The following is a 20753-nucleotide window of genomic DNA, read 5'->3' on the forward strand; positions in this document are numbered from 1 at the left end:
ACTTATGCCTATTTGTGCAAATATTTGTACCTTATTTATTATGGTAAATGCATTTGTGCTGAAATTCTGAGAAAGATTGTTGCATTGTGAGCAAAAGTTTTGCAAATTTGTAGGCTCTCTCTCTCTCTCTCTCTCTCTCTCTCTCTCTCTCTCTCTCTCTCTCTCTCTCTCTCTCTTTATTTATTAAAGTTATACCACTGCTTTGCACTGTAGTGTAGGAGCACCAAGAGTCCCAGAATTGCTACATTTTTTTCACAATGCGAATTTTTAAATATGTCACAAATCGCAAATTGCGAACATTTATGCGCACACACTGCGACTGAATTACGCCACAACTTTGGTGGTGGAGAAAATATTCCCAAAAAAGTTTTGCAAAGTGCGAATTTAAGTTACTGTCAATGATACTTTGCACACAACAACCTCGCGCAAACTCCCATCTCATTTGCGGGCCATTTGCGAAAATGTATTCACAATGCGAATTCACATAAACCGTAAAGACGGGCAGAGCAGTGCAATATATTAACGTTCAGGAAAAAACATGGGAAAAAATATGAGCTGCGCAAACTTTATAAATGACCCCCACTGTGTTTTATCATGGGTAAATTAGACTAAGTAAATATTCCATTGGCTTTAAGCAACTGGTTTTAAAAACAAAACATTGCGCCAGCATGCTGAGCGTGGAGAAAATCTAGAAATGAACCTTGTCTGCATCAGCTAAGCAGTGTATATATATATATATATATATATATATATATATATATATATATATATATATATATATATATATATATATATATATATATATATATATATATATAATATCAAAACAGGGGGGTTGTGGGAGCACTCTAAAGGCTTTAAAGTATATATATATAAGTATAATAAATGCTATTGCATATGTACCCAAAACAGGGGTTATTTTGTTACAAAGTTATGATCATAAAATTGATAAGCCACCATACCACGTCAAGGTAAACCCCGAATGGCGGTCCCTAACTTGTTTTATATTTAATGTGCATTTTAGCATTACCTGTAATCAATGTCCGTTGAACGCTGTTTTTCACTAAGGGCTAAATCCTCCCCAGCCAGCAATCAGGCTTTTAAAGGAGAGATATTCCCAAAACAAACGCCCAATTTTAAAAGCATAGGATCACCACTAGTTTAAAGGGGGGGTGATCCTATGCTTTGATTACAGGTAATGCTAGAATGCACATAAAATATAAAACAAGTTAGGGACCGCCATTCGGGGTTTACCTTGACGTGGTATGGTGGCTTATCAATTTTATGATCATAACTTTGTAACAAAATAACCCCTGTTTTGGGTACATATGCAATAGCATTTATTATACTTATATATATATATATATATATATACTTTATAGCCTTTAGAGTGCTCCCACAACCCCCCTGTTTTGATATTATATATATATATATATATATATATATATATATATATATATATATATATATATATAGAAGGGCAGGGGAGGGACGGAGGTAGGATCGAGGAGGGAGGGAGGAAAGAGCTGCAGAGGGAGCATGACAACCTGGACTAGGGGTAGGCAGAAGACCCTTTACAGACCCCCCAATCATTGCACCCTAGGAAAGTGCGTCTTCTTCCTACTCCTAGTGGTCTTGGTTATCAGTTAGACCTGAGAAAGATTAACAATTTTCTGCTGTTACAAAACTCTGATTGTCACCGCTAGAGGTCACTCTTGTCCACACAAGAGCAAGTATTTAGCTTGGCTATGGACTACCTAGGATGTCTGCTGATGTTGGCATCTCGAAACTTTCTCAGGACTAACAATAATACAGATTGAGAAAACAGATATAGGGTAGTTAGTAGATATGAGACATCTGTTCATGTTTCCTTTCCCCTCTGCATTTTGCCCATCTTCTTACATTCCCTGTGTCCTGGTCCAGTAGTCATATGGAGGCAAAGCATTCAGATGCAGTGTTTGCCCCAGTTATAGTAGCCCATACTAACCAATCAAAAGAAGAAACATTACAATTGCTGTTACATTTACCTGTCTGTATATTTGCTCAACCCGTAAAGCAGAGGACTGTCTTGGGTTTTTGCCCCATATGTAGTTCAAAACGTAGTAAGGCCCTTCACACCCTTAACAGTGTTACAGGGATGGTATATTGATAATGACATCTAGCCAAGTCACGTCGGGAGAGGTTGGGTTAGAGTTGGGAACAGGCTTACTTTTTTGAGTGTACAGGTATGGGATCCGTTATTCAGAAAGCTCTGAATTATAGGAAGGTCATCTCCCATAAACTCCATTTGATCCAAATAACCCAATTTAAAAAAAATGATTTCCTTTTTCCTCTGTAATAATAAAACAGTAGCTTGTACTTGATCCCAACTAAGATATAATTAATCCTTATTGGAAGCAGAACCAGCCTATTGGGTTTATTTAATGTTTAATTTTTTTTTTAGTAGACTAAAGGTATGAAAATCCAAATTATGGAAACACTCATACGGAAAACAACAGGCCCCAAACATTCTGGATAACAGGTCCCATACCTCTATCATTGATAGTACTATACCTACATATATTCTGTTGTTGTTTCCAATTATTCAGATCTGTTATACTGTAAGTCTCACCCATATCCGATATCATTTTGTTTCAACAAATGTCCATCCTTCAGTCCTTGCCAGAATCATCTGATTGGTTGCTATGAACCCCTAGGCCTGGTACATTACCTTATTAGACCTGCTCTGATTTGGAGGGTTAATGATTCAAAATAGATGTACTGTAATTACCAAGTTTTAAAGTAAAAATAGAGAGAAAGACTGTCCCAAAAAGTGTCCCAAGAAATCAGTCATATTTGCCTTTCCCTGCTTCAGGAAGATGGGAAGACTAGGGGGCAGATTTATCAAGGGTCGAAGTGAATTCGAGGGAATTTTCGAAGTAAAAAAATTTGAATAATCTTTTTGGATAATTCGACCATCGAATAGGATACTACGACTTCTACTTCGAATTCGATATGAAGTAAAATAGTTAGAATATTCGATAATCGAAGTACTGTCTCTTTAAAAAAAACTTTGACTTCAATACTTCGGCAAATTAAACCTGCTGAAGTCCTATGTTAGCCTATGGGGACCTTCTACAACATTTTTCTAAGTCTTTAGCGGTCGAAGTAAAATCGTTGGATCGATCGCTGACATCCTTCGAATGGTTCTAGTCGAAGGATTTAATCGTTCGATCAAACGGTGTTACTTCGATCGCAGGATGGCCAATTTTGCTGAAAAATACTTCGACTTTGATTTTAGAAGCCGAAGTTTTTTCTACTTTGAAATTCGACCCTTGATAAATCTGCCCCAGATTATTCCAATTGTTATATATAGATTGAACCAGAGATAGACCGCCGAATAACTTTGAGCTGATGTTGAAAACTGATAGACACGGGCTGACCATCCCCGGATTAAGATACTGAATACGTGTAAAATGACATTTATACCATGTTTACAGAATGATGAAAAACAAACAGACTTTGCTTTTTTTCAGATTTTTATTGTTTGTGTTTCTTGTACATTAACAAGTTGTCTCTGTGCTGGCTTTTAGTTTCATACATCCAAGTTTCAGAGAGAGGGTTTATTGGTTGGGTCTCATCTGAGTCGCAAACAGCGTCCCTACGTATTATTTTTTAATTATCGGTCATTCTACTGTATGTGATTAGTTTTGCTTTAAACTGCCCACTTTTTCTCTGCTTTCTGAGCTATTTGACTCTTCACTATGACTCTCATCATGTTCATCTAATCTTCTTATCCTCTGCTCCTTTTCATCTCTTCCTTTATCTTTCCCATCTTTCTCCTCTTTCCTTTTGCCCTTCCCAATCTCTTTACTTTTCCAAGGGGCATTTACACTCTTGTCACCTTTCCCATAGCCCTCTACATTCTTTTCTCCTTCCTTGTGGCTCTTCTTACCCTGGACCTCTTTCCTGTATCCCTTCCCAGACTCTTCACCATTCACATAATCATGTCTGTTCTCTTCTTCTTCCCAGTTATCATCCCTGTACTCACCTTTTCTGAGACCATGCCCATTCTCTGTGCCTTCCCTATGGCCCTTTCTGCTTTGAGCTCCTTTATTATGACCCTTCTCATGCTCGTCTCCTTTCCCATATTCCTGTTCATTAATTTTTTCTTTCCGGTTGTCATCCCAATGCTCTGCTCCTTCACTGTGGTGTTTCTTGTTTTGAGCTACTTTCCTATTGCCCTTTCCATGCTCTTGACCTTTCCCATATCCCTGCACATTTTCTTCTACTTTTTCTTCTTCTTCCCAGTTATCACCTCTAAATTCTTCAATATTTCTTGGACGCTGACCATTCTCTGTTCCTTCCCTGTGATGCTTCTTGTACTGAGCAATTTTCCTACTGTCCCCTTCATGTTCTGTGCCTTTCCCATATTCCAGTTCATTCTCTTCTTCCTCCCAGTCCTGATCACCCACATTCTCTGTTCTCTCCCTAATCCCCACCTTGTTCTGATTTTCTTTCCTGGGACTCTTTCCATGCTTTTTACCTTTCCCATATTTCTGTCTATTTTCTTCTTCTTCCCAGTTCTGATCCTCATGTTCTTCACCTTTTCTGCGAGGCTGCCCATTCTCTGCTACTTTTCTGTTTCCCATTCTGTTCTGAACTACATTCCTCTGGCCCTTTCCATGCTCTGATTCTATCTCATGGACTTTTCTATCTACAGCATCATTCATATGCTCTTCATTATCATCTTCAGTATCTTCTTCCTTTTGATTGCTGTCTTCATCTCCTCTATAAAACCTCTTTAGGTCTTCATCAGCTATGAAATAAAATAATATTCATGATAAATAAATTTTTAAAAATGATAGAATAAAGATATGAGAATACTATACATTGTATAAACGTATATGTAATGAACAATTGAAGAGCAACTTATAATTCCTTGATGACCTTGAATGTTCTAAAGGTGACACCAATGGCCATTTTACATTAAACTAGGTTTATATTTTGAAAGATGATAAAAGTTAAAGTTTATGTTTATAGATTATTCTTATTTGTTTGGTTACCTGGAGTTATGTTTGTAACATTTTTTTTTTATCAATGGGATTCAAAATTTTCCATGTGTATTCAGAAGAGCAAAATAGGATTTTCCCAGGAATACAAGATGACATGGCAGGGCTCCCTTTCTCAACACAACAATATGCTCTGTACCTTAAACTGGATTTTCTCATGTCATGGACCAGTAAAATCAAAACACACACATTTTTATTCCTGCTGGTTCTGGAGGTACTTACAGAATATTGGCTTCATACACTTCATTCCATGTGGACTTTGGCAGCAGATCATGTTATCAGTGCAGTCTCCATCTGTAACACAGTGTAGTATCCCAGTCAGCTTGCCTTGTCTCTTGCGATGCCCCCCTGGGTGATTATCAATGCATCCTTCTCCACCGTCACCATTTTTGCATTCTTTGTTTAAAAGCTTCTTTTTCTTAAGCTGTAGTTTTAGCTCCGGGTACTTAAGAAGATACTCTTTGGGGCACATGCCCCGATTCTCATCATTGTCCTCTTGAGTGACTTCTGGTAACAAAAAACATCATGTGACTAGAAAAAACACTTTTCAGTCTTCCTACAACTGCCTTTAAATGGGTCAAGTTGCCTTAAAATTAACTTTTAGCTTCATGTATGCAAACAGACTATTTGCACCTGGTCTTGGAATTTTAACTGCCATATGGTTGCTAGAGGTTATTTAACTAGGCAACTAGGTAGCAATTTGAAATACAGCCTTTAAAGGGCATGTAAAGTCTAAAATAGAATAAGGCTAGAAATGCTGTATTTTGTATACTAAATATAAACATGAACTTACTGCACCATAAGCCTAATCAAACAAATAATTTATGCTTTCAAAGTTGGCTACAGGGGGTCACCATCTTGTAACTTTGTTAAACATCTTTGCAAGACCAAGACTGTGCACATGCTCAGTGTGGTCTGGGCTGCTTAGAGATCGTCATAAACAAAGCTGCTTGAGTTCTGCATGGCTGGGAAGTAAGGCGGGGGCTCCCCCTGCTGTTCATAAGTATGATTGTTTTCCTGCAGAGCAGTCAGGGACCGTCTGACAATTCCAGTAAATGAAGGGAGAATTTCACTGCATACAGTCAGGTTTCTTATAAAGACGGTACACATTTTTTAATTAAAGTATATTGGAGATAGGTTTCTTTTTCATTAAAGAAAGTAAAAATGGGATTTTATTTTTTTGCCTTTACATGCCCTTTAAAGATGAATAGTAAAGTAATGTAAGGTTTGAATAGAAAGATAAGCAATAAAAAATATGCTTGAATGCTTGAATTGAAGCCTCACAGTCAATCCACTTTTTCCTATGTTAAGGGAGAGAAATACCCAACAACCAGATCAAAAAAGTTGGAAACAGGCAAATTAGAATCTTTTAACAGTGAAAAAATGTACAGTATGTTGGCATAACAATTATGTACAGAGATAGGGGATGATCAGTGGACAAAGGGTGTCATTATGAAACTAGGGGTAACTAAAGACCCACCAGCCACACTGATGAAAACATTCACTGATGAAAAATATTGCCGTATGAAGGGGAAAATGCATAAACTACATATTGAGGAGTTGAGGGATAAGGTTAGACACTAATTGTGAATACAGAATTGATATCTAGTGGAAACAATAGAACAGGAGTCCCAACCAGGACATATGGATTCCTGGTTATGCCAATGCCTAATGTGATATTGAGCATGCCGTTGTTTTACTTCCCTTATTGCTTCCCATTCACCGATCCACTTTCACTCCAATGTAGGGTTAACATTCTATTTACTGTACGTACTTGCAGTCCAAGCCTTAATACTGTATACCAGTGACAAAATCAATCAATTGCCGAAAAACATTCTTAATCCTACCTTTCACATGTGCACTGACCCCCACGAGGAACAGCAACACGCAAACAACTTCTGTCTTCATGGTGAATCAGATCCAGTATCCAGGCTACTGAAGATGAGCTTCTGATACAATATTCAAAGGAAAAGAACCTTATTTGTACCAACTCGCTGTAGCCCAAGCCCAGGGCTGGCACAGTAACCTTCTATTTTAAAATTATTCCAGATCAAAGATTTTGAAGGAAGAGATTGTCAGTAACCTTTTCCATGTAATCTTTTTTTGTGTAATTCAGTATGAGGCCTTGATGTAAAACCTGTAATTAATTATTTTTAGGGTGTGAAACTTGCAATTGTTGAACATTATTGTCTGGATCAACAGCCAAATTTTGGCAGGAGCCCATAAGCTGGATAATAGACCCATAAACAATCTGCAGAAGAGTAGAGAGTAGAAGCCACTTGTGGTGACTAAATGGAATGAGGCAGATGGTAGACCAGAAGGCAGAAGTCAGGGCAGGTGGTAGACAAGCCAGAGACTGTTGAGCAGGTCAGAACCAGGAAATCCACAGTTAACAAAGGAACTGGACAGGGACTAAAGAACCAAGCAAGGACTTGGAAACCAGGGCAGGAACTTGGGAATCAGGACAGTTACTCTGAAACCAGGACAGGAACAGGGAACAAAGGCAGGAACTTGGGAATAAGAGCAGTTACTCAGGGACTGGGGAACCAAGGCAGGAATTGGAGAACCAAGGCAAGAGCTGGAGAACCAATGTAAGAATGAACCAAAGCAGGAAACAAGGAGCACAATAAACAGTGGGCTGGATCAAGGCTGCCTTGCATCTGCTGTTGCTGTACTCTGCATCTAGATTTCCATGCAAATCTTAAATAAATGAGCACTAAGGGGAAATATTTTGCTCCAATTATTGTTCAATTATTGTTCTTGCATCCATCAGTATATTATAGATGTTCTTGATCTAAGCAATCATTCAACTAAGGTTTATTTTGTATGGTGTTTATACAAATGGCCTGTAGATGTCACTGTGCTCATATTTATACTGTGCATACTTCCTGTCAGCTTAAAAGTAAAAGTGAAAGCTTACTGTTGTTAAATGGCTGCCTGAGTCTGCTAATAAAGCACTGTTATACTCTACTCATCCTCGGCTACCCAAAACATAACAGTAAGGGTTTTCAATAATTATCCTTCCTATTCTGCCCCTTTCCAGCCTATAATTGAGAATGCCATCCAGTTGTCACAATCTCTGATCCAAACACCAGATCCAAAACTTAGTTCTGGTTGCTAGGGTAATGCATTCCTAGCTATTACAACCTAAACATTTTTACGGCATTTTGTAACAGCTGTTTGCCAACAAAAAATTAAAACCTGCAAATGAAAACCAATAAAAATTGTCTTAGTGTTCCACTGTCTACATCATACTAAAAGTTACATTTAAGGTTAATGTTTAGAAGAGGATAACAGCAAGACTGTGGAACCTTTTAAATCATTTAAGAAAATCATCCCTCTCTGGTCTGGGACTTACATGGGGACTTATGAGCCTCTGCTACTGCCATATAGTGAAGGTGCTAATTTTTTTGGGTGGGGGGAATTACAGGGTTTTGCTATCATATCATAATAATCATATTTTCAATTGTGTTGTGTAACTTCACAAATGAAACACATTTATAACCAGTAGGAATACAAATAACTTCATGTTTTTTTTTTTTAACATATCTTTTTTTTTATTTCGTGAACAAAATGGTAACAGTACAATCTTGTCATTGCGTCATTTTTCACATTTGGTGCTTCATATGTAATAGACATTGAAAGACATTACAACAATATGAACTTGCAAAAGCATAAGGTAAGTATTACAACTTCACTTAAACAACAGGAAAAGGCAAAGAATATAAAAAAATATAAAAAAAAAAAAAAAAAAAAAAAAAAAAAAAAGGGGAAGAGTAAGGAAACCTGCATAGTTAAATAGGGCAGGGTAGGCAATAGCGCGACTACAAAGAGAATAAACGGGTGGCTCTCAAATTGCTAAGTTTTCCCTAACTGGGAAACCGGTGTGTTATGACAGGTTGTATTCTCAATGACTCTGAAAAAGTAGAATTACTCGTGGGAAGAAATTAAGTTAAGGAAACAAAAGCAAAAAACCAGAGGATTTCTTAAAGTTCTCCCAAGGTTGCCATATATCGTCAAAAACTTCTTTTTTGTTATCTGCAATGGCTGTTAATAAATGCATTTCCTGAATGTAGTTGAGTCTAGAAATGAATTGAGTTATTGAAAGCGTAGGGGAAACCCAGTTAAGTGCAACAACCCAGCGCGCCGCTGCCCATATCTGAAATAGCAAAGCATTGGTAACTTTATTAAAATCTGGATTAGGGTGATTCAGTAAAAGATGTTCAGGGGTTCGTGTAATAGGGGAATCAGTTAAGTCACCTGCAATTTGGACTACCCTATTCCAAAATTGCTCTACTACTGGGCAGGACCACCACGAATGTTTATAATCACCTAGTGCTCCACAGCCTCTAAAGCACAAAGGAGAAGAGGAAGGAGAAAAATTGTGTTTACGCATTGGTGTGTAATACCATCTTGAAATTACTTTGTAAGCCATTTCCCGTATGGCAACATTGGGAGAAAATTTATGAGAGAATTCCATTACTTTGGACCAATCCTCTGTAGTCCATAATAGGTTGAAATCCCTGTCCCAAGCTTTCATATACATAGGTAAAGAGGAAGGTGGAGCCTCAATTAATATGGAGTATATAGTGGAAATATGACCTTTAGCTCGTAGGGCATTTTTACAGAGATTTTCAAATAAGGATCCAGTTAATGTAGGTTTCTTTTGTAGTTGTGAGAAATAAAAGTGGGAAAGTTGAGAATAACGTAAAAACTCTCGTGGGTGGATTGTGAGCGACTCTTTTAATGAGTTCCAAGTTCTAAACCCATGCAGGGACAATAGATCATATAATTTATTGAAATTTTGACAGGCCCACCATTGAAAATCGCTATGAACCATCCCTGGGGGGAAATCTGGATTTCCTACCAGAGCTTGCATGTAACTATTAGTAGCCACTGGTAACAATCTCGGTTTAAGCAATTTCCAAAGTTGCATATGAAATTTAACAATGGGGTTAGTAATAGGATATTTTTGTATATTGTTCGTAGTTAACCACAGTAGTGCTCTAACTTGCAAGGGATAAATTGAATCATTCTCAAATTCTACCCATCTGAGCATTCCTGAGTCATTATGCCACTGTATTATTTGTGCGATTCTAGCTGCCCAGTAATAATTTCTTATGTAGGGGACCTTAAGACCGCCTTGCAGTCGTGAGCGATACAATACATTTCTATTAATTCTATGGTATTTATGTTGCCATATAAATTGCCATATTTGTTTCTGTAGCAACATAAGATCCTGGGACTTTACAGCAATAGGAAGGGCTCTAAATAAATATAGTATCTTAGGGAGGACAATCATGCGCACCGCGGTTATGCGTCCAAACCATGAGATATGCAAAGCATTCCAATCTGTTAAGAAACGTTGTAATTTTTTATACATTGTAGGGAAATTAAGTGAATATAACGTTTGATATGTTTTCGTAATTTTAACCCCAAGATAGTCAACCGTAGTAGTTCGCCAGTGAAATGGAAAGTTCAGCTCCAATAATTTCAGGTGAGGTTTTGAGATATTAATCGGTAGGGCTTCTGTTTTTGAAACATTAACCCGGAGGCCTGAGATCTTGGCAAAAGTATCTAAGAGTGAGAATAAGTTAGGGAGACTCGTCAGGGGTTTGGTTAAAGTTAAACATAGGTCATCCGCATAAAGATTCAGCTTGTGGGGTTGATTATTTTTGACATATCCTGTAATGTTTACATCATTGCGGATAAGATGGGCTAATGGTTCCATTGCTAAAGCAAAAAGTAAAGGGGATAAAGGACACCCCTGACGAGTCCCCCTGTGAATTGGTACTTGTAAAGTTTGACGGTTCAAAAATTTAATGTATGCTATAGGGTGTTGATAGAGTACTCTAAGAGCCTCCAAAAAGGGACCAGAAATGTTAAATTTAGGGAGAATATGGAAAAGATATGGCCAAGTCACGCTATCAAAAGCCTTTTGTATGTCCAACATCAATACTAATAATTGAGAATGGGAAGTATTCGCATCTGCTATTATGTTGATTAACTTACGAATGCTATCAGTTGTTTGTCGGCCAGGAATAAAGCCTGTCTGATCTGGGTGTATCAAACTTGGTAAATATTGGTTTAAACGCGTGGCTAATATCTTGGAAAACAACTTAATATCCACATTAATCACTGATATAGGACGGTAGTTCTGGACTGATGAATGGTCTTTCCCAGGTTTAGGAATCAATGAAAGGTTGGCATGTACCATTTCTGGGGGAATTGAATGCCCTTGGAGCATATCATTAAACAATACAATTAAGTGTGGTAGAAGGAGAGCTTTGAATGATTTGTAATACCGAGCCGAAAAACCGTCTGGGCCTGGGCTAGACGAGTTTTTTAAAGATTTCAAGGACTCTTCAATTTCTAAGGCAGTAATAGGGGAGTTCAAGGTAGACTGCTCTTCCATTGTAAGTTTAGGGAGGGTTACATCCGAGAATAATACCTCTTTATTAATTGTGTGGTCGGGAATGGGTATCTCATATAATTTGGTGTAGAATTTCTGAAAGACCTTTATTATTTCTAGGGGGTTATGAACCACCTCTCCTGTATCTGACTGGATAGAATGAATAGGCTTAAAGCCTTTTTCAAGTTTAAGTTTTTTGGCCAGAAATTTGTCAGGTTTATCTTTAATTTGGAACAGTTTTTGCTGAAACCATTTAAGTTGTTTAGCAGCTTTACCTTGTGTCAGTGTATTTAACTGGTGTCTGGCTTCTGATAGCTGTATAACTTCATGTTTAAACACCCAGAGGCCACTGGTAGACCCTAGCGGACCCGCAGGTCTGTATCTCCCATTTTTTGCATCTGTTGTGAGAACAGATCATCGGGAGCAATGTAAAAAAAAGGTATACGATGTGCCACAGATCTAGTATCCCATAGGAACCAACTAACATTGAATTACTGGTCAGATGTTTATAAGCAAACATCTAATTGGTTGCTATGGGTAATTACAAGGCTTGGGCACACTTTGAGCTTTTTACTACATTACATGAGATTTATGCATTTCCAAAATGTTGTCTGGAGGCCTTTGTGTAAAACTGAAGAGTAATGGTGGCCATACATGGGCCGATAAAAGCTGCCGACAGGCCGAGTCGGCAGCTTATTGGCCCGTGTATGGGGGCCCCCGACGGGCTTCCCCGATCGAGATCTGGCCGAAAATCGGGCAGATCTCGATCGGATGGGACTAAAAATCGCGGGCCCGCATCTGTTCTTTGATGCGGTCCCGCGATCCGATAGCCCGTTCGCTAGGATCCGATCATTGGGCCCTAGGGCCCACGATCGGATCAGCCCGATATTGCATATCGGAGAGAAATCCGCTCGTTTGGCGACATCGCCAAACGAGCAGATCTCTCTGTGTATGGCCACCTTAACAATAACATATTCCAAGACAAATATATTGAATGGAGGGAATTATGATTATCCTTTACAAAATTTAATCTAGTATGACATAATCTGTAGTTCTGTACAGGGTCAGCAAGAACCCCGGTGGGACCCAGCTCACGTGGACCCCAAGGGCCTAGACATGCTCCACATGCCTGGCTTCTTACTTGGCCTACCCCCTGCCCTAAGCATGAAGCAGGTATGCACTGTTGGGGGAGGGGAAGGGGGGACAGTGGGGGCCCTGATGTGGAAGCTCCGGTGGGCCCAGTTCCTTATTCCATTAGGAATATGTATGTGAAAACTGACAAAAATAGGTTGCTGCATCCCAGGTGACCTGTTGAACAAACATATATCAAAACTACACATTAGTCAGGGGCATCATAGTCCCTCTGCCCTCCAGTTTTTTTCCTACTCCCAGCAGTTGCATATCTCCTAACCCTCTTTTTGTTCCTCTGGTAATTGGGGTAATGCATTTTTGCTTGGCATCTAGTGAAGGTTTTGAAATCCAGTGATAGGTGAAAAGTGCATCCACTTCACACTCTTTTCTTGGCAATCAGTGACCTGGAACATTCTTGATTGAAGCCAGCTCCAGAACAGCAGGGGAGAGGACTTGAAGCCTAAAGTTAGCAGTTCATATGAGCCAATCCATCCCAATTCATAGGATTTCAACTTTTAGCTCATAGTCTCCTCTTTTTCTACTAAGGTCTTCCTTACCTAAGGCTTCTTGCACTGTTCCTCTCCTCCATAAGTGGAGTCCAAAGAAGCCTAAACCAGGCTCACTCTATCCTTAGCAGCTCACTATTTATAAAAAATGCACATGTACTATATTTCTTTACTGTGGTAGCAATTGGGGAAACTTCACACCACATAACAGCATATTACAACTCATTTCCATGGATAAAGGTTTGATAATCTCTTTAAAGTGATATGATGGGACATGTGGTCTGGGCAGGCAGCAAGCAATAGCCACAAAACAGGAGCAGGGTCAGACTAGGTGACAAACAAGTAAAGTCCAAGTAACAGGCCAAGGGTCAAAACCATGGAGCGAGAATCTTTGGGAAAGAAGGAATGAGTGCAGGATACTTGAAGAAAAAGACTTTGGGATTCAGAAACACAGAATACATTAATTCATAAACTTAGAAACTCAGGATCAGATTCTAAGGACAGAGAGGCAGGATTAAAATAATCATTTCTTGTGGCTCAACTGGGTGGAACAGCAGCTGGCAAACATCAGGTCCCTGGTTCTAACCAGGCAGCTCCTGACTGCTGGAATGTTGGCAAGTCCATTTACATTGACACTGTCCAATATGCATAAAGCTCAATCCTAGAAGTAGCGAATTTCTGCAAAAGAGATTGTAATTGGCAGCAAAATCATCACAATTCTAACTATGTGGGGTCAAGTCAATTAAAAGGTGGATAGCCTGAAGGCCAGATATATTAGGGTGAGTGCACATTTGCTGCCTTCAATTTCCCTGGAAGTATAGGAGAGTGAATTATTAACCACGCTTTCAAAGATCAGCAGTCATGTTTGGCCGATGTGCAGGCACCATAGACATTTCCCATCCTATCCAATCAACGAGGGCAACGAAATCCAAGGCTTTTCCCGACATTGGCATTTTGTGTGTATGGTGTGTGTATGGCCACCTTCAGTTTATCCCTGAATTTATAACTTTATTCCGGTTGATAGGGCTATCTTCCATGTATCCATTTTTTTTTCCAAAAGGGCACGCTCAACTTTGTGATTTATTACTTGAAAATAAAAAGTGAGTGCCGTGATTTTTTTGGGGGGGTGGGGTCGAATCCATGGTGTGTGTAGGTGACCCCCCTAATGTCAGATTTGGTCAAACAAATTGAATACGTCAGAATAAGCAAAAAAAAAAAGGGTCACTGACAACTCTATTCTTTACATATACAGGTCACTGTCCATGAATTGCACATAAATATCTATGGATCATGAGATCTGTCCAGCTGGCATGCTGGATATCCTGGAACTCGTGGCACGTGTTGCTCCCAAGCAGGTGAGAATCTAAATACAAGTTCTATTAAATACATTGTCCAGTATATTGTAGAGTGTAATAAATAACATACAGCACGAGGAGGAAAGTGGAACACAATACCCAAAGCTGATGTCATCAAAACACCGGGTGACTGTGCTGGTGATGAAAGATACTTACATTAAATTTGTTCCATGCACTTCATTCCACACAAGCTTTTGCATCATCTCATGTGGTCAGGACAGTCTCCAATCTTCCATAGCAGTAAAGTCAGGCAAGATGGAATTGTTACATCTGTAGAAAATAAGTCAAATCAACTGGACTTGCTGTGTTTTTTCCTTGAAGATGTTTCACCAGTCATCCAACTGGCTTTCTCAATATAGAATAATCGGTTTATCATAATCCACAAGGAATTCATGAAACTAGGTGTTGATGTATTAGCAAAACTGAAGCTTTGAAGTGTTATTAAAATTTACAGGGAGAGGTGCCAAAACACATTGTAAGTGGCAGACAATAGATGTAGCCTGTACTCAAACTTGGTTTTTCAGTTTTTACATATATGGCTTCTTTAACACCTCTTTTGAACCAGTCGCTCTCCCAGTCTAGAATCTGGACTTGGCAATCTTCAAACGTGTGTCCTTTTTTTTTTTTTTAGATGTAGTTACACGGCTGAGTCCTGACCAGAGGAGCTGACTCTTCTGTGCTGTGTCATATGCTGGTGTAACTGTTGTTTGGTTTCTCCCACCTACAAATCAGAGCACTCCTCACTGCACTGCATACACAATGTTACTCTTCTTGTGCTTTGGGTGGGGTCTTTTGGGTGAACCATTTGCTGCCTCAGTGTGTTGCTGGGTTTAAAGCATTTAGGGATGTGGTGTTTATTAAAAATCCTAAAAAGTTTTTCCAACACCCCAACTACATATGGGAGGACAAAGTTCTTTCTCCTGTCCTATTTTCCACCTTCACTGGTAGTCTTGGTTTTATTGCATCTCTTTCTACCGGTTTTCACAAAGGCCCAATCTGGATAACCACATGTCTTCAGGGCCCCTCTAAGATATTTTCATCTATTTCAACTTAGCCTCTGTGCTGGTGGGGTTCTTGTCTACTCTGTGATGTAGAGTTTTGGAAGTCAAACAGCAGGTACTGGTCTGTGGGGGTAGGTTTCCTGTAGACTTCAATCTCCATTTTTCCACCCTCTCTGACTCATACCAAACAGTCCAAAAACAACCAGTGTGTTATCTTGTTCTCGTGTAAACCTGATGTTTTGGCCCACTGTGTTGATGTGTTCAGTGAAAGTCTGTACCTCCTGTGTGGGTTTTTTAACCCATGTGTCATCCACATATCGGAATCAATGAAAGTTGTCAAGGGTGTGGTCTTTTAGCAACCGTTCTCTCAGTGTTTCAACTGCTTCTGCGCTGGGAATGCACGTAAGAGAAGTAACATCATAGGATACCATGGTTTCTTCTGTGCCCAGTACCAACCCTTGGATTTTTTTAGAAAAATCCTGTGAGTTCTGGATGTGATACTCTGTATTTCCAAACAAAGGGGCATAATGTTGGCTGGGTGTTGTGCCATGTTGTAGGTCACAATAGGTCTGAGAGGGGCCCCTTCCTTGTGTAGCTTAGGGTGTCCATATACAGTATGTATATACTGTAAACATGGAGATGTTTCCCCAGGGTAGAGGTGATGATATGTGGCCTGATCAATGGGGCAGATTTATTAAAGGGTGAAGTGGCAAATGCTAGCGACATTTCGCCAGAAATCCCATCCGGGACATCTGCAGGGACATCTCTAATTTACTAAAAGGTGTAGGCCACAATTGCCAATGGGATGGTTGCTAGTGTTAATTCACACTCTATTGCCAGATGACTTTTCGCTCTGGCGAGCGGTCGCTACTCGGCAAATTCAGTAAAGTGCGAATTTTACTGAACGTTACCTCTTTTGTCAGAGTTGACTTCGCCACCTCATACCAGGCAGACTAATAAAACAAATCTACATCTTCCTCAATCTTATGTCACCTACATCATATCCTGTGAGCCGAAAATGCATTAAAGTTGTAAAAATGCTGGTGAATTGTCCTTTTTTTTTAAGTGGGATTGCCTACAAAAGTCCTAACTATTAAACTTTTTTGCATTAACATTTTTCCCCAGACATTTGAGGAACATTTGTTTTAGGGTGGCTCATGTGTAGGGCATTATAGGATCTCTTTTGTCTTTATTCAGGTTCCTTGGACATTTGTAATAAAAAGTGGCCACTTGAAGCATTTGCACTAACATCTCTAATAAAGACGTCCATACGACTTTAATGTACCCACCCTATTCAAGTAGTAAGTGGACTATTGAAGGCAGAATTGTAGCATAATCTTGTTTTGAACACTCGCACTGCCGAAGTAACACTAGCTTTGTCTTCCTCAAAGCTCCAATCATGCTAATACATCAACACCTGACTTCATGACATCCTTGTGGATTATGATAAACAGATTATACTGATTGGGGCAATATTTCAGTGTATATATCCCCGAAAAAGATCTTATTTACAAGTTATTCTGAATTGAGACAGCCAGTTGGATGACTGGTGAAATGTCTTCAAGGAAAAAACACAGCAAGTCCAGTTGATTTGACTTATTTCTACAGAGATACCATGACCTGGATTAATGGTAATCTTCACAAACATTGTTAGTGAATTGTTACGTTTCTGATTATTCTTCACAGATTCTGCAATCATATCCCAGATTTCTGGGTGCTTTCGAAAAGCAGGGCAAATTCCTTGATTTTAATTTTCAGCTGAAGTGAAGAAAAGTCAAATGCTGTCTTTGATGTTGTGGTAAAATCCGACAATATTGAGGGTGAAAGAGAACCGGGTGCCCAGTGCGTAGGTAAAACATTTTTGACTTTCTTGTTTGCATGACATAAAAATCACATGATTCTTTTGGATTTGGATCCGGTTCGGCCAAGTGCTTGGATTCAGCCAAATCTGAATCCTGCTGAAAAAGGTTGAATCTTGGCTGAACCCTGAACTGAATCCTGGATTTGGTGCATCCCTTATATATATATATATTACTTGATATATTTTTGGCTAGGCTAAGCCTCCCAAAATTATAATTTTTCACTGACTATTCATTGTGAACCAAATGGTTGGCTGGGGACTTATGAATTGGAATATTCCATGTTGGCCCAGCATGTTGGTTGAGTAAACATTGCTTAAATAGTGACCTTGCCAAATAAGCAGTTCAGTGAATAACTAGCTTCAGAGCCCCTTCCAAGACTACAATGCTTTGCTCTATCTGAGTATTTTACATTATCATCGTTCTTTCTAATGCACAGCCAGGAATATTCTAGGTATTGTCTAAATAAAGTACCTACATTTATTCTTATTGAACACATATTTGCTAAATGTTTCCTGGTGTGACTATTCCCGACCCCATCCAAAAAAATACCTGAATACAAAAGCAATTTAAAAATCACCAATAACAGAAGTGAAATAGATGAAAAAAAAAATGAACATCTTACTTTGTGTTTGTACATTGACGATCACCCCAATCAACAGCAACACAGAGATGAATTGGATCTTCATGCTGATTTCAAGTCAAATGTGACCCAACCCACAGATAGAAGAGAAGCAAGTTCAGCTCAGACTTTCAACAGAGAGAGGCTTACTTATACCACAGCAAGGAGGGTCATGCCCACGGTTGGCACAGTGACCTTGTATTTATACATTATTCCTGAGCATGGATTTTAAACGAAAGACTTTATTTAGGGGCCCATTTCCTAAGGGTCGAAGTGAATTCGAAGTGAATTTTCGAATTTAAAAACTTTGAATTTTGAAGTAATTTTTGGATACTACGACCATCGAATAGGCCAAAATTCGATTCGAATTGAAAAAACTTTGAATATTCAACCATTCGAAAATCAAAGTCTCTTTAAAAAACTTCGCCACCTTAAACCTGCCGAATTGCTATGTTAGCCTATGGGGACCTCCTAGAAACTATAGGCAGTATTTGGCTAAGTTTCTTTTTTTTAAAATCGTTCGATCGTTCGATTAAATCGAACGATTTGAATTCGTTCAAAAGTGGCTAAATTCACTCAAAAAAACCCCGAATTTCTACAATTTTACCACTTCGAAATTCGACCCTTAGTAAATGTGCCCCTCAGAACTTTACCCATAAGTGCTAACTGTACACAAAAGGATTAAATCGTATTAAAAACAAATATTTTTTTTATTCTAAGACGATCTTGGATTCATTTTTGAGGCTTTGTCCGCTTTGTTCCGGTTTAGTGCTTTGAACTATTGCATATCAATAATAATAGGCTATTTTTGTACCCTAAACTAGATTCTCCCAAAGAAATAAGCCATTAGTAACTCTGATTATGGCTGCAGTGCCTACAAGAAAGCTTTCTTTAATTATTGGCTAAAGAAGGAGACTCCTTCAATAACAGTCATCACTTAATAACTGAATCAACTTTTTTGACAGGAAGCTCTGAAAGTTAAATCAATTGAAATCAGGTCTAGAGAGTCCTTCAAGCTTACATGGCCTCTTTACTTTGAGCTCTTTGACTCCAGAAACAGAGATCATATTCTTAGGTTCCTTCGTATGTAAAATAATAGCAGACAAATAATTAGCTTTTCCTGAAAACAATAGCTTTTTCTTTTCTGTCCCTTTTACATCCACTGTTTTTTTATTTACATATTTACTTTATTATAGTTCTATCTGTTAACTGTTAGAAAATGCGTTGACTACCTGTACTGTCATGGGAAAAAATTCTGCACTGAAAAAAGAGTGATTGAAGTTTATCAGAGCACAAGTCACAGGACTTGGGGCAGCTGGGAAATTGACAAAATGTCTAGCCCCATGTCAGATTTCAAAATTGAATATAAAAAAAATCTCTTTTTTCTCTTTTGAGAAATGGATTTCAGTTCAGAATTCTGCTGGAGTAGTACTATTAACTGATGCGTTTTGAAAAAAAACATGTTTTCCGATGGCAGGATCCCTTTAAATATAGTGTTTAAAACAAAAAAAAAATTAAGGCTGATAATTTTGCTTAAATTACAGTTTTATTTAATTTTAACACAAAAAGATTACAATGAGAAATTAATGTGTTCATGTAGTATGTCTTTACAGTAGGAAAAGCTATAGCGAAACAGTGACGAAGTTTTAGTTTCCAAAGAGGGGAAAATTAAGTTCATATTTGTTCTGCAAATGTTAATATTTACAGACAGTAGCAGAACCGGTTCTGTACAAATCCTTTGTCCTTTTTGTCAATGTCTTGTAGTCTTTGAAGCAGTGCATGATGGACACTGCTCAGTTAATGCAATAGCCTTGTTGTGAACCCAATCAACCCCGCTCATTTGGATGGGTTAATATTTATATGAAGGCACTTTGTTAAGTCTGGGAATCATTTCTGGAGGAGGAAACACAAAGTCTATAAATAGAAGGTTTGGCCATCCCTTGGCATCTTCAGTGGGGTTCTGACTTTTTTGTTCACTCAAAATTTCTCCGACTTTTTCAATTTATTAATTGAATATATACCCCTACTAATCATGTAAGGAGATAAATAGCCCCTTAATTAATTGCAAGGGCAATTGTAAGCTTCGTGTAAGTGTCAGCACTTTTGACCAAGGTCCTTAGATTTCTTGGTTAGATTTGACTTTTTGCACCATTGTTTGCAATGTTTCATTGGAGAGTATGATATCATGGAAAATGTTATAGCTTTATCAGTAAAATGTGATATAATATGATTATAATGCACATAAACCATGAAGCCCATATCATATGTAAGAAAAAGGGCAGTCATTTCATGAGTTATGATCAGTGCTCTGTGGGATGTCATATAACATATAAAATAAAAACATTCCGCTTTAAAAGAATCATCATCATTTCATCATCATCATTTATTTATATAGCACTGTCAAGAAAGTTTGAGGTTGCCTTGGACTTCCATGACCTGTGTAAAAACACTCAGTCTATGGCCTGTGTCTTAATATGGTCATGGACCTTCTCGATGACTTCTAATATCCTTACAGTAAGGGTTATATTAATCCCAATATAATTGATGGGAACAAGCTTTTTAAACCGGATAGGGAATAGCAGAATGGAGGGTTGACATTCCATCATGTTTGCTATCTTCATGTAGCTACGGTACCTTTTCTCTCCTGTGTCGGTCATGCAGAAATAGTTCAAACATATTTTTTTGTAACTAAAGTTGGTTTTCCCACCCATATTTCCAATTCTCATTGTCTCACCGTCTTCTGTCATGGAAAAAAAAAGCACCTGAGTATAACTAATACGTAAAATGCCTGAAACAAATCATTGCTGGCCAAATCC

At 38.5% G+C, this 20753-nt stretch overlaps 1 protein-coding gene across 1 annotated transcript; it reads right to left on the reverse strand.

Annotated features, from left to right (window-relative positions):
• Positions 1-3516: 3516 nt before the first annotated feature.
• Positions 3517-7334, reverse strand: LOC121396126 (cilia- and flagella-associated protein 251-like). The gene is made up of 3 exons (XM_041570702.1): positions 6899-7334; positions 5274-5558; positions 3517-4798 (listed from the first exon to the last, which is right to left on the reverse strand). Exons 1-3 carry the CDS (start codon positions 6957-6959, stop codon positions 3684-3686), a joined length of 1461 nt encoding a protein of 486 aa, XP_041426636.1. The 5' UTR covers positions 6960-7334; the 3' UTR covers positions 3517-3683.
• Positions 7335-20753: the final 13419 nt, after the last annotated feature.

The sequence above is a fragment of the Xenopus laevis genome, chromosome 7S, assembly GCF_017654675.1.
Source record: "Xenopus laevis strain J_2021 chromosome 7S, Xenopus_laevis_v10.1, whole genome shotgun sequence".
NCBI classification, from domain to species: Eukaryota; Metazoa; Chordata; class Amphibia; order Anura; family Pipidae; genus Xenopus; species Xenopus laevis.